Genomic DNA, 14,940 nt, shown 5'->3' on the forward strand with positions numbered 1-14,940 from the left:
TGTCCTCAAGAGTCCAGAAACCAAGATTCTTAACATAAGCTTAAACAAAACCAAACGACAGCCTAAGGCTGGCGTCTTCTCTCATGGAGCTCCTCCACATTACAAAAGGGTGAGGGTCCTATATTCCTTAACTTTCCCTAACCCTAAGACAGCCAGGCTTTCTCCAGGACAAAACTCCTGTGGTGTCTGTGTTTGTTTGGATGTGACAATAAATGAGATTATGGGGGTGGGCGGGGGAAGGCTAAATGTGTGGGTCAAGACAAAAGGAAAAGAAAAAAGAGAGACACAAAGAAACAAAGAAATTTGGGGGAGCAGAATTCTAAAAAGACAAAAGTGAGAAAGGGGGTTGGAAGAATGATTCAAATATGGAAGACAGCCAGAGACATAAAAACGTATTTTGCGGGGTTTTTTTTTCTCTCTCTCTCTCTCTTTAGGTAAAAAGTAACCCAAGGACAAAGTGAGACTGGGGCCAGATGGTGGTTCATGGAAGAAAGGCATATATGAGCTTGAGCCAACCCGTCAAGGGAGCAGCACCATCTCTCATCAGTGTGATCATAACCTTTGGAACGAGGGTGTGAGTGAGTGCAAAGCCCCATCGCCCTTCTCCTCCCCGCATCATAGTAGCACTGAATCAGGCTTCTCTAGCCTGGCTTTCTCCCTCCCTCCCTCCCTCCCTCCCTCTCTCTCTCTCTTCCTTGCTCTCCCTCATCTCATTGTTTCAGAGTAGGCCAAATTCGAAGTCCTTTCCAGGGAGTGGCCCTGTTCATCTTACACCCCAGCCAAAGTGGAACAGAGAAAGAGAGAGACACACATTCAACAACCAAAGGACTCGGTGGAAAGAGCAGAGAACCATCAACAGTGAGTGGCTTGGATTGTCTAAAACCCTAAACAGACAGAGGGAGGGAGGGAGGGAGGGAGGGAGGGAGGGTGTGTGTGTGTGTGTGTGTGTGTGTGTGTGTGTGTGTGTGTGTGTGAGAAAGGGCTGGAAGCAGGCAATGGAGAATGTCACCGATTTAGAATTGAACAGACATCCCAGTTATCCATGGAATTCAAATGAGGAGACACTTAGATGAACAGATATTATTTTTTAAAAAGTCACAGATATCAAAACAAAAGTTTAGATACTAGGGTCTAAAGAGGCCATGGGGTGGATGGGGGGGCCCATCATGAACCATGTAGAGTATAAAATTTCCTGACTTGCTGGGAAAGAAGCGGTGAGAATGATGGCAAATGATCACAGAAGAGAGTTTGAAGAAGTGTTGGAAGAAAAGAGAGGAAGGGTCTGAGACTTATGAGGGACCAGGAAAGACCTTGGGAAGCAAGGCACCCTACAGATATGCTTGCCTGGAATGGAAGTGCTGATCACAGTCTCCACTTTCCCCACTCACCTGTCAGATATGGTGTTCTTCAGACCCAAAGTGCTCCTGCTTCTCACTGCCTTCATCATGTCCTCTGGTGAGTCCCTACCTTTTTTCTTTTCTCCCTAAAATGTCAGCTCCTCCGAGGTGGGTAGAGGTGTATGTTAGAGGGAGGATGCAAGGAGGCTGAAGGGGAATGGGAAGAGAGATGCTTGCTATTTAATTCTAGAATTGCCCATTAAAGAGAAGTCAAAGAACGTGGGGAGTTCCTTGGCAGTCCCCTGGTTAGGACTCTGCGCTCTCACTGCCAAGGGCCTAGGTTCAGTTCCTGGCTGGGGAACTAAGGTCTTGTAAGCCTTGCAGCATGACCAAAAAATGAGAGAGAGAGAGAAGAGAAGAAAAGACTGTGTGATTAGAGGGATGTGATTAGAGATGACCTCAGATCTGGGGGAAGGCAGCCTGAGAGTTATGAAATTAAAGCAAAACTAAGATACACGCAAATGCATATTAACCAAGAGGGCCACTCTCATAAATATACAAACAGGGAAACAACTACCAAAGGAGGAAATTCCCTGGTGGCCCAGTGGCTGGGACACAGTGCTTTCACTGCCATGGCCCAGGTTCAATCCCTGGTCAGGAAACTTAGATCCCAGGACACACCTCCCCTCCAAAAAAAAAAGAAAGCAAAAAGAGAAGCTGATGTATACAATTGTGTACACAGACATAAGGACCACCTCACAAGAAACTCAAGTTTAAACCATGAAGAAGGGGCTTCCCTGGTAGCTCAGCGGTAAAGAATCTGCCTGCCCTGAAATGCAGGAGCCATAGGAGATGAAGGTTCAATCCCTGGGTCAGGAAGATGCCCTGGAGGAGGGCATGGCAACCCACTCCAGTATTCTTGTCTGGAGAATCCCATGGACAGAGGAGCCTGACGGGCTACAGTACACGGGGCTGCAAACAGTCAGACTGAGTGACTGAGCACACAGCACATCTTAAACTGTGAAGGAAAACAGTGGGGATACATTAACCTAACAAACACAAGCATCAGACTCACACAAGCAGATTCACGTGCACACAGAAAATGCTGCCACCTCTGTAGACAAAAGGAAAATGATCTTCATAGATTGTACAGAATTGAACTAGACGACTGGCCACAGAAAGTGAACCTTGGGCTTTCCAAAAAAAAAAAATCCTATTTTTTTTTTTTTCTTATTCTGCCCAACACAGACTGTGAGATAATCATTTTGGGCCCTTTTCAGTAGTGTAGCTGGAGGGGCTGGCTGTGGGGATGGAAGGACAGGCCATCAGGAAGGGCTGCTGCCTGGTGGGTGGATCAAGACCCCACCCCTTCTGGACAGCCTGAAAGCAAGAGGCCTCCTGAGTCAGGGCTCCCCTTTGTGCTCAGCAGTCTCCTGTCTTTGAGTGCTTCCGTGTCTGTGTGTAGCACTAACAGTCTGCCTATTTCTATACGGAGCTGTAACAGAAATAAAACATGGCAAGTACAGCAATTTTCCCATCATTTTCTGGTTCATCGCAGAAAGGCTTTATGAGGTATAGAGCTGGATGCATTCACATATTTCTTCCTTTGTGCAGGCCGGACACCCCTAGGAGTCAGTGGACAGCGAGGAGGTAAGTGATCCCATGCATCTGGGCTCTGTTGGGGTTCTTATCTGGACAATGGAGCCAAATGGTCAAAGTTCCAAGAATTTGTCGTACCATACAGAGATGACGTGCCAAGGTGTGTGAAATAATAGAATTGAATTCAACAATCCTGTCATCCCATTCATAAAACTTTCTCATTCACTACTGAAATAACTTCACTCAAATCTTCTCTATGTCCATCTCATTTCCACACCCTCGGATAACGCCCACTACTCCTAACAGAATTTTCCTATCCATGTAAGAATGGAAAAACTAAAATGCAGACGGAAAAAGAAGTCTTCCCAGCCCTATAGAGAAATCGTGGCTCAATGAGACAGAATCCATAAGTTTTGGCTTCCAAAGGTCCGCTTCCTTCAGCTCGATTCAACATCTGCAGCTGCCTCTTGGCACCAACATAATTATAATTTCTCTTGGTTTTCCCAACCCTTGAGAGCACTGCAGTATATAACCCTTTAATGAGTCGAAAAATCTAATGAGTGGGTCACAACTGGTGCTTTTAATGAGTTAAGATAGACTAAAATAAAAACAGAGTACACTGGGGACTTCCTTGGTGGTCCAGTGGCTAAGACTCCATGGTTCCAGTGCAGGGGGGCCCAGGTTTGATCCCTGGTCAGGGAACCAAACCCCCCATGCCACAACTAAAGATCCTAAGAGCCTCAACTAAGACTTTGCACCGCCAAAATAAATATTTCTTAGAAGATAAATAGAGTACACTGCAAGTAGATTACAGAATTAAGTATTATTTTTACTCTTCTTTCCGTTTTATATGTGTATACTGGCTCACAATATAATTTCTTACTGTGCATCTTGGTAGAAGAAATAAAAATACAGAAAAACCTTTTCTCTGTTCTGGCCTGAATCCTTACAATTTTGAACCCAGATTTTATTTCAGCCCTGTGCTGTACTGTGCTCAGATGCTCAGTCGTGTCTGACTCTGTGTGACCCTATGGACTGTAGCCCACCAGGCTCCTCTGTCCATTGGATTTCCCATGCAAGAATACTGGAGTGGGTATCCTTTCCCTCTTCCAAGGGATCTTCCCCACCCAGGGATCAAACCCATGTTTCTTGCATTTCAGGCAGACTCTTTGCCACTAGAGCCACCTGGGAAGTCCCAGCACTAACACAACTAAAAATCCAAATTCCTTTCTTTGGGCTGGTTAAGGTCCAGTCCTGTTTTATGACTTTGTGATGCTTTTTGAGCAGAAATATTGTAAGAGCTGATGAAAATGTCTCCATAAGATTCCTTCTGAGAAAACATTCATCAGTCCTTAAGCTTTTATGGAGGTAGCTCATGGAAAAGGTGGGTAAACTGAGGGATATGCAGAAAACTAGTCCTCTGCCTGAAATTCTAAAAACACAGCTAGGATATTCTCAAACCCTTTGTTCACCCACTGCTTCCTCTATTTCCGTGAGTGGTTGGACTGGAATGTAGCTGGAGAGAACTGGAAACAGGACAGGAATTGGCTACACCCTGGAGAAAATCCACTCCCTTCTTACAGCCTCTGGAATGAATCGGGTCAGTGGTTTTTCATTTATCCTGTGGGACTGGAGCAAACTTGAATTCCTTTTTATCAAAATCTGCTCTGAAAGAAGAAAGCTTATGTTAAAAAGTGTTAAAAAGATGTAAACGGTTCCTGTCCCATCTGATGCCTCTCTGGAATTTTTTTCTAAAAGATGACTGAGGAATAAGCAGGGGAAATTCCTTTAAAATGTTCTGTGTTTTGCTTCTAGTACAAGGATCAGTAACTCCGATATGCTTTATAAAAATGCTCTTCTCACCAGATTGTAAATCTGACACTTGTATGCTGACCTCAAGGCAAAGTATTATGTGGATTTGCTGACCTCTAGTGGGTAAAACTGATAATGACTATAAGCCTTTTACAGTGAAGGTTCATTGTAGATGATATGTTTGTTAAACGTCTAGTTCTTCACACTGCTCTTTTTATGTTGCTTGTTAATTCAGAGACTATTTGTTTCAGGAGTTGCTATTATGTGCAGTTTCAGATGAAGTTTTCTTAGTTTATCCAAATATCTTCCATCTTAAGACCTGGACCATTTTTTACTTCTCCTTTGGTTTTCACTTTCCAATGATCAATAGCAAAGCATCTCCCCTCCTCGTCTCTCTTTCTACCTCACTTATCACTGTGAGCATCAGAAAACGACCAATGTAACCTCTTGTGAACACTGTGTAGAGAGAATCATCAGACTGATATCCAAAAATATCAAAATCATGAATGTCAAAAATCACAGTCTGGGGATTTCCCTGCTGATCCAGTGGTTAAGATCCTGCACTTCCTTTTCAGGGGGGTGCCAGTTCAATGCCTAGTCAGAGAACTAAGACCCCACATGCACAGTAGCACAGTCAAAAGATTTTTTTTAAAAATCAGTCTTTTTGAGAAAGACAATTTTCATTTAAATAAGTATCACAAAGAGGTCATCAGCCCATAATAACTATCAACAAGCTCTATGACCTTGGATGAGTTATTTAGTTTGTTGATGCTGTTTTACCATCTGTAAAGCAAGCCCATAGTAATCCCTAACTAGCTGTATCAGTTATTATCTGTTAGGATGAAGTCATTCTTGCAGTCCAATGCTGAACCATCAGTAGACTATCTGATGGCCACATAGTTCATTCATTCCTCTAAATAAGAACAATGGGAAAGGGACAATTTAGGGTTAGGATTGTATGAGTATATTCATGGGAGTAGGAAAAGTGTGACATTAGTTTGGGTTTCAGAGGAAAAGACTTTGGTTGGGAAACAAAGAAAAATACTTTTAGGATCTTACTACATGATGGTGTCTGTGCTTGACAATTTCACTTCCTGGGAGTGCAGGGGTGGGGGGTGAGGGGCAGAGAATGCTCAGAAAGTGTTTTCTGATTCTTTTTATGCAGATGATGTGACCACAGTGACTTCAGAAACATTCACAGAAGATCCTAGTAAGATATTCTTTTATTTCCTTGCTCTCACACTGTGGATAGAAGGATCCAGGATCATGTCTGTATAAAGTAAGAGGAAGACTAGAAAAGAGTCTCAGGGATGTCCCTGGTAGTCCACTGGCTAAGACTCCATGCTCCCAATGCAGGGTGACCAAGTTCTGTCCCTGCTCAAAGAACTAGATCCCTCATGCTGCAATTAAGACCTGGAACAGCCAAATAAATAAATGTTATTTAAAAAGAGAGAGAGACAGATTCAGAGCCCTGTTGTCTGTCTTAGATGCCACCAAAGCTATAAGCATGCCCAATCTTTTTGCCTCATCCTTTTCCTTCTGTGATAGTCCCTTACATTTCCCCCAAAGAGTCCGCATTCTTTCCCTTCAGTCTTTCCTCTTAGATCATCATGCCTCACCCTGCTTTTCCCTTTGCTGTTTTTCCTGCTTGCATTTTTTCATTCCCTGCATCCATCATATCTTTGCAGATCTGGTGAATGATCCTGCTACAGATGAAACAGGTAGGTTTCACTCCAGCTCTTAAAAACGGCACGTTTCATGTTAATAGTCACAGTATTTATTCTAGCTCTTGAATTAATCTTATAATTTTTATCACTGGGAAGGGGATGCTTCCTGGCCCCCTAAAAAAGAGGAAGCAAAATGGATTCATAGCTTTAAAAAGCATACATAAAGATTCCCAATGTCAACAGGCCAAATAATACTCAAAAAAATCATCTTCAATAAACTCTCTTCCCCTGGACACAATATAAAAAACCCAGCCATTGCCTCAGCTTTTTCCTGTTACCCACATTCTCCCTCCTGCCTTCTGCCTTCCCATTTGTCGATCCGAAACTCTTCTCACATCACTGTTTTGTGCCTTTTCAGTTCTGGCTGATATCAAGCCTTCTACCGATGACCTGGGTGAGTTCAGATCTGGGACCTCAGGGCCACGGGGGCTGTTCTGGGCTTCCCACAATACCCATGATGGAAGACAGCACAGCTGGTGAAGAACCCTAAATAGGACTACATGTTATGCAGTGCATTTGCCCAACAGTTTAATTTAAATTAATGACATGTTTGAGCCCGTAACAAGCAAGAACTGTGGTTTGATACATAAACTGCCAAGGTTTGATTTTTCTCTCCAAGTTTCCAAGATTGAATGGGTAAAGGTAAAGGTGAACAAAACAGATTTTCTTCTAAACATCTTTTGTCTAACAGATGAGATAAGACAAAGAAATGGATAATTTTATTCAGTTTCACCAAACATATGGAATCAAGCAAAAGAAGCTGTGAAATCTCAAAGTCCTTGACTATATTCAGTGTTGAGAGTTAGGAAAGGCTTTTCTGAAGGGCACATTGACTAGGTTGATTCCTGGAAGACAAACAGAAGTGAATCAAATGAATGGAAAAGCGAAGAGCTTTCAGGTAAAGAAAACAATATAGGCAAAGGCTTAGGATGGAAATGAAAACCAGCCAGAGAACAGTTCATGCAAAGTAAAGTTCTAAGCAGATTATTGAATTGGAAAGCCAGCAAGAATGCTGCTGCCTAGTCCCAATAAAATATGATGTCCTGAATTATTTTGTTAGAGGTATGGGAGAGAAATGAGCTGTCAGGGAGCAGAGGCTATTGAGAGGAAGTTCAGTTTTCTATTAGATGGATGGTAGCTACTGGGTGGATGGTAGCACCATTCACTGAACATTTTGAATTGGTGAAGGGAAAGAAGGCAGTTTGAGACATGGAAGGATCTTTAAAAAAAAAAAAATCCATGAGCTCTTCCACAAAATGGAAGTTGAATTTGTAGACCTGGAGCTTATTAGAAGAAAGTTCTGAGCTAGACATAGAAGTTTGAGAATTCTCAGCATATAAACCTGTGATTGAAACCATGGGAGCCTGGGTTCGATCCCTGGTAGGGGAAGTAGATCCCATATGCCACAGCTGAGAGTCCAGAGGCCCCAGTGAAGATCCTGCATGCTGCAACTAAGAACCAGCGCAGTGGAAACAAAGAAACTGGGGATAGATGAGATCACCTAGCTAACATTCTTCTTATAGTATCCTATTAGCAACCCTTCTGATAAAACATTTTATAGGTAACTCCCATGGTTAGTCCATTTCTTCAAGATGCATCTTACTCCTTGACTTACTCTCCATTCTACAAATTCAGCCAGTATTTAACTTGCCCCTAGGTTAGGACTGGGGCTTCCCTGGTGGCTCAGCGGTAAAGAAACACCTTTAATGTAGGAAATGCGGGTTTGATCCCTGGGTCGGGAAAATCCTCTGGAGAAGGAAATGGCAACCCACTCCAGTATTCTTTCCTGGAAAATCCCATGGACAGAGAGCTTGGTGGGCTACAGTCCACAGGGTTACAAAGAGTCGGACATGACTGAGCACACACATGGGTCTCAAGTAAGGCAACATGACAGTTACAGGGCAGTGACTTCTAGAACCAGTAATAACTGAATAAAATCTCCTTTCAGCCTCACTCAACGACAAAAATACCACCACAGGTATGATTGTCTTTTGTCTGTATTTTTCTTAAGCTTTTTTTTTCTTCCTGGAAATTCCTAATCTCCTTGTTCTTGGGAGAATACTTGGTACATCTTCTAGTTTTATTTCCAATTCTTTCTCAAAGAATATCTGTAGTCTTTTTCATATCCCTCCTACCCTACCTCACTGTCTATGAGTTCCTGTTCTAAAGGTCATGGGGAAAAGATGGGATCACTACTGCATGGTCCCAGAACAGTCTTCTCCATAAACTAACTTTGAACACAATCTGTTTGTTAGTGGGTCAGGAAGTGACCTCAAGGACTCAACATTACTGTAGATGTCATGCTTTCTCTAACATACTGATAATTCTGATGTGCAGCTAGGGTTCAAAACCACCAGAACAGAGAAATCGTGACCCACTTTAGAATTCAAATTCTTCAGAATATGACTGTTAGCATTTCATCTTTCATGTTGCCACCTGTCTAACCCTAGAAGGACTTTTTCCTAGAAGAACCCGCAGGGACTATTTTATTCTCTGTCCTTTCAGGTAGGGAAGCACCTAAATTTCATTGTTTAGCCAACATCTATTATTGCTTTGTGGACTTCCCTGGTGGCTCAGCTGGTCAAGAATCAGCCTGCAATTCGGAAGACCTGGGTTCGATGTTGTGAAGATCCCCTGGAGGAGGGCATGGCAACCCACTCCAGTATTCTTGCCTGGAGAATTCCCATGGACAGAGGAGCCTAGCGGGCTACAGTCCACGGGGTTGCAAAGAGATGGACATTATTGCTTTGTATTGGTTACAAGAAGAACATACCCCAGCTTACAGTGATCCTCTGTAGAGACTACTCTAGGTTTTCCCAGCTCTTTCTCTCCTCCTCCATTCCTCTAACCATGTGTTTTTTATGGTGGGTATCTTCAGAGTGCCGGGATGAGAAATTCGCCTGCACAAGACTCTACTCTGTGCATCGGCCAATCAAGCAATGCCTCCATCAGATATGCTTCACCAGGTAAAGGGTCCCATATCGCCTAGAGAGCCCCCCTTAATAGCGCTTTCATGTCAGTAACTATTTAATGAGCACCCACTCTGGAATTTCAGTCTCTAAGGCGGCAGAAGTTTTAAGCATCACCCTTTTAGCTATTCTGAAGGTGCCAACTAGAACCTAGAGTCTGCACAGACTTAAAGAATGAACTAAGGTTGCTGAGGAAGGATACAGGTGAGGAATAGTTAGGGAGTTTGGAATGGACATGTACACACTGCTGTATTTAAAATGGAGAACCAACAAGGACCTAAGGTGTAGCACAGGGAACTCTGCTCAATGTCATAGGGGAGAATGGATACGGGTATATTATGGTTGAGTCTCCTTGCTGTTCATCTGAAACTATCACAACATTATTAATCAGCTCTACCCCAAGACAAAATAAAAAGCTTTTTTAAAAATAAAAATACTTTTCAAGAAAAGCAAATAGACTTAAAACCTGAGAAATAAGTAATGGGAACTGTATTATGATAGAAGAAAAAAAGAACCTTGAGTCTGGATTGAGGCACACGGAACAGTTTAACTAACAAATGTAGATGCTGAAGGCAAGGATGCTGAGTACTGGAGGAAGGATGATCATGAGGGAAACACTGGTTTATCAAATTCATTACATCTGAGAAATAGGCTGGAGCTGAAGATGCAAGTGTGAAGATAGAAAATAGTAGGGAGTAGTGTGGGAAGTATTAAAGCTTGAGTCTAGGTGGAATGTGCAAAGCTGTAACTAACAAGCGTGATCAATACCATTCTATCTTCTACACTACTTGGGTGGGGGTGGGAGTGGGAAGTCTGAAATACTTAAGGAAATCCAGGTATTTGCAGGAGTTGAAAGAGACATCTCAGGCAGAGGCTAGTTCTCCCTCTCAATGCTTTTTCCATATCCCTCTTGCACCATGGCATTGGATCTGTGGCAGTTCACGGCGCATGTACGTCATCAACAATGAGATCTGCTCCCGTCTTGTCTGTAAAGAACACGAAGCTATGAAAGGTAAGACTAGCTTTGATGGGGAGGAACAGTAATGAGAGCAACTGATAATTGGGGCAAGGTGCTAACAGTTCCAAGATGTGGCTTTGGAGGAGGGCTTTAGGCTGCTCTCTGACTTCCATCAGCTCCTGCTCCACCTAGTTACCCCAATAAACAATATAAAGAAAGCACCATGTTTGGTATATTCATGACCCTCAAAGCTGCTGTGCAGCACAGGAAGTTCAGCTCTGTGTTCTGTAATGACCTAGAGGGGTGGAAGGAGAGGAGGAGGGAGGGAGGCTGAAGAGGGAGGGGATATATGAATGCGTATAGGGCTTCCCTGGTGGCTCAGCCACGAAGAACCCATCTGCCAATGCAGAGGATTCTGGTTTGATCCTTAGGTTGGGAAGATCCCCTGGAGAAGGAAATGGTAACCCACTCCAGTATTCTCGCCATGGACAGAGTAGCCTGGCAGGCTACAGTCCATGGGGTCATAAAGCGTTAGACATGACTGAGCAAGTAAACAAGATATAGCTGACTCACTTTGTCATACAGCAGAAACACAGCATCATAAAGCAATTATCTTCCATTATTAACATTAAAAAATTGATAACCCTTAAGAAAGCACCGCTAAATCCCTTTCCAACTAGACAGAAACCCCAAACTTCTCTTATGTATAGCTAGTGCATTCAGATGCTCTGCTACTTTGAAGATCGTTTGCAGAGATGAAAAGCCAAGTCCACTATTACAAATAACAGTCTCTACTAGTCCTGCAGCCACGTTCATAAGTCCAGGTGGGAAAAAAGCCACTAATTTAAACACTATAACATTTGGATGCATAAAAAAATCACATGGACATTGGCTGAACATTGGTTACCTTTACAATAGTCCACCAATTCCAAGAACCATTTCCCTTGCTTCTTGTGAAATTTCAGAGGTAGAGCAAGGTAGAAAGATTTTATTAAAAAAAAAAAATTACAAGAGTCCAAATGTGTGGTTAGACACTATGTGCGGTGTGAAAACACTATTTCTCACCTTCCCCTGGCCCAGCCCCAGATGATGGCTGCCGTCGTCAAAGTCACCACATGCAAAAGCCACTCTGACTCAGCTGCCGGCCTTGCACCAACCCCCTCTGAGTAAGAGCTGTACTTAACTTCGCAGAAGGAAACTTAGCCCTCGCCTTCATTGGCTCTGCAAGCCACCTGCAAGGGAAGCACCTTGACACTGAGGATGAGTATCTGGGACTCGAGGCACTTTCAAGTGTCTCGGGGGACTTGCTAAAGTTAGCCATTTGCACACAGTAAACACTTTTGAATGACTGGACCTCATTTTTTTTTTTTCCTGCTGTTTAATAAGTCTATAATTAGAAGAATTGGAAGCAAGGTGTGACTAAGAACTGACCACCTGTGCTCAGTTCTTTTGCATCCAGTCTTTCATTTTCAACTACATTCTTGAAGTAGGTATTTCAATGCTTGTTTTGCAGAAAAGGATGGTGAGGTTCAGAAAAGTCAAGACTCTTTCTGGTAGGGAGTAAATAACCAGTAAGTGACAGATCCCAGGTTCTAACCCTGATCTTTTTCTCTCCAACCCGTTCACTGCACCACCCTGCAGTCTCCTCTTTCTTCTTCTCTTTTCTTGGAGCCCTGGCCACCTTCCTACATTCTCATCTCAACATGCTCTGCTTCTCTTCTAGATGAACTCTGCCGTCAGAAGGCTGGTCTGCCCCCAAGGCGACTCCGACGCTCCAACTACTTCCGCCTTCCTCCCTGTGATAATGTGAATTTGCAGGGACCCAGTGGTCTGTGATCAATAAGGAAGAGGAAGGAAAGAATGTGTGGGTGGGAGGGAACTCCTTGTCCAACCACTGTCAGCTAACCCATAGATATGAGTAGTTCTTAAACCAATCCCTTTGCAATGTCTAGCTTTTGCCCCTACTTCTTTTTTTTTTTTTTACCCGCTTCTGTCACTTTTCAGTATATAACATATAGTTTTTGTAGTATTGCATGGTTTTCCTGCTTCTCCATATCATAGACCTGGTAGATAAATGATTAATGTGTCGCTTAGATAGAAACATTCTATGTACAATGTCAAGATAAAGTAAACTTGAATAAAATTATTAAAAATATTAACTACTGAATCTGTTTGAGATAGATCTTAGGGGGGAAGATGCTATCACTGTCAATCTCAACTAACTATAGAACATGAATATTTTACATTCAAGCATTTCCTAGATTAACTCTCCATTCACTTACGTGGTCCTCTTTACTCCAATTATTTTGCTGGATTATCCTAACTTTTGCCTGGTATGTCCCCTTTCTGTTGTTCAGTCACTCAGTTATGCACATGGACAGCAGCACACCGTGCTTCCCTGTCCTTCACAATCTCCTAGAGTTTGCTCAAACTCATGTCCGTCAAGTCAGTGATGCCATCCAACCATCTCATCCTCTGTTGTCCCCTTCTCCTCCTGCCTTCAATCCTTCCCAGCAACAGGGAAGGATTTTTTTCTTTTTCCAGTGAGTCGGCTCTTTGCGTCAGATGGCCAAAGTGTTGGAGCTCCAGCTTCAGCATCAGTCCTTCCGATGAATATTCAGGATTGATTTCCTTTAAGATTGACTGGTTTGATCTCCTTGCAGTCCAGGACTCTCAAGAGTCTTCTCCAGCACCACAGTTCACTTCAGTTCAGTTCAGTCGCTCAGTCGTGACTGACTCTTTGCAACCCCATGAATCGCAGCATGCCAGGCATCCCTGTCCATCACCAACTCCCAGAGTTCACTCAGACTCACATCCATCGAGTCCGTGATGCCATCCAGCCATCTCATCCTCGGTCATCCCCTTCTCCTCCTGCCCCCAATCCCTCCCAGCATCAGAGTCTTTTCCAAAGAGTCAACTCTTCGCATGAGGTGGCCAAAGTACTGGAGTTTCAGCTTTAGCGTCACTCCCTCCAAAGAAATCCTAGCGTTGAGCTCCTTCAGAATGGACTGGTTGGATCTCCTTGCAGTCCAAGGGACTCTCAAGAGTCTTCTCCAACACCACAGTACAAAAGCATCAATTCTTCGGTGCTAAGCTTTCTTCACAGTCCAACTCTCACATCCATACATGACTACTGGAAAAACCATAGCCTTGACTAGACGGACCTTTGTTGGCAAAGTAATGTCTCTGCTTTTGAATATGCTATCTAGGCTGGTCATAACTTTCCTCCCAAGGAGTGAGTGTCTTTAATTTCATGGCTGCAGTCACCATCTACAGTGATTTTGGAGTCCCAAAAAATAAAGTCTGACACTGTTTCCATTGTTTCCCCATCTATTTGCCATGAAGTGATGGGACCAGATGCCATGATCTTCATTTTCTGAATGTTGAGCTTTAAGCCAACTTCTTCACTCTCCACTTTCACTTTCATCAAGAGGCTTTTTAGTTCCTCTTCACTTTCTGCCATAAGGGTGGTGTCATCTGCATATCTGACGTTATTGATATTTCTCCTGGCAATCTTGATTCCAGCTTGTGCTTCATGCAACCCAGCATTTCTCATGATGTACTCCGCATATAAGTTAAATAAGCAGGCTGACAATATACAGCCTTGACGTACTCCTTTTCCTATTTGAAACCAATCTGTTGTTCCATGTCCAGTTCTAACTGTTGCTTCCTGACCTGCATATAGGTTTCTCAAGAGGCAGGTCAGGTGGTCTGGTATTTCCATCTCTTTCAGAATTTTCCACAGTTTATTGTGATCCACACAGTCAAAGGCTTTGGCATAGTTAGAAAACACCAATTCTTTGGGGCTCAGTCTTCTTTATATGCTCTCTTTATGAGAAGGATTATGGTAATTGTGTAGTTCTAGAAAGTACTCCAGAGACAAGAGTTATTCAGTCCTACTATAGAGACCCAAAATGTCTTCTGCTAAGCTCAGAAGCTGAGGCTAGAAAAAGGAGTACACCAGGTATAAAGGTATCCAGTTTTTCATGTGGTTAGTTATTCAATCACCAAGCAGAGCTAGAAAGTCTTATGTAATTATTCTTTGCGGTAGTAATGGGGTTAGCTCACCTCCACTCCACCTCCACAAGTTAATCAGACAGCTTAATGTGAAATCGGATCATTGCTCTGAAGTTCCTGGAGCTGCTACTTCTCTTATCCTCATCACCATAACCTAGAGATGATCATGCAGATGGATTCTGGAATCATCTGACTGGGGGCCAAAGAAGGGAATTCAGACCTGAATTTTAATAGGCAAGTATAAAGTATACTTGATGGTTTACAGAGAAGAGTAAAAGAAACACAATATTCAGAGAACCTGCATTCTTATCCTGGCTCTGGCAGGAACCAGGTAAACTCAGATCAGTCAGTGTCCCTCATTATGAAGCCCTGGTTTAATTTCCCCATCTTTAATATGGAAGAAATTTATGTTTATGTTTCTTTTCATTCAATGATGAGATTTAAATGCATTGTTCATATTTCTTGAAGCCTAGATGCAGTCTAATTCACAACTATCGTGTCTGCTTTACAAGAAGAGAAAT

The 14,940-nt window shown here is 43.0% G+C and overlaps 1 protein-coding gene across 1 annotated transcript; it reads left to right on the forward strand.

Annotated features, from left to right (window-relative positions):
* The first annotated feature begins 1,397 nt into the window (after positions 1–1,397).
* MFAP5 (microfibril associated protein 5) lies at positions 1,398–12,238 on the forward strand. The gene is made up of 9 exons (XM_068971995.1): positions 1,398–1,455; positions 2,952–2,987; positions 5,914–5,958; positions 6,437–6,469; positions 6,834–6,869; positions 8,424–8,453; positions 9,354–9,441; positions 10,383–10,456; positions 12,126–12,238. The coding sequence occupies exons 1-9, from the start codon at positions 1,398–1,400 to the stop codon at positions 12,236–12,238; spliced, it is 513 nt and encodes a 170-aa protein (XP_068828096.1).
* The last annotated feature ends 2,702 nt before the right edge of the window (positions 12,239–14,940 follow it).

This window comes from Capricornis sumatraensis, chromosome 4 (genome assembly GCF_032405125.1).
Source record: "Capricornis sumatraensis isolate serow.1 chromosome 4, serow.2, whole genome shotgun sequence".
Classification (NCBI taxonomy): domain Eukaryota; kingdom Metazoa; phylum Chordata; class Mammalia; order Artiodactyla; family Bovidae; genus Capricornis; species Capricornis sumatraensis.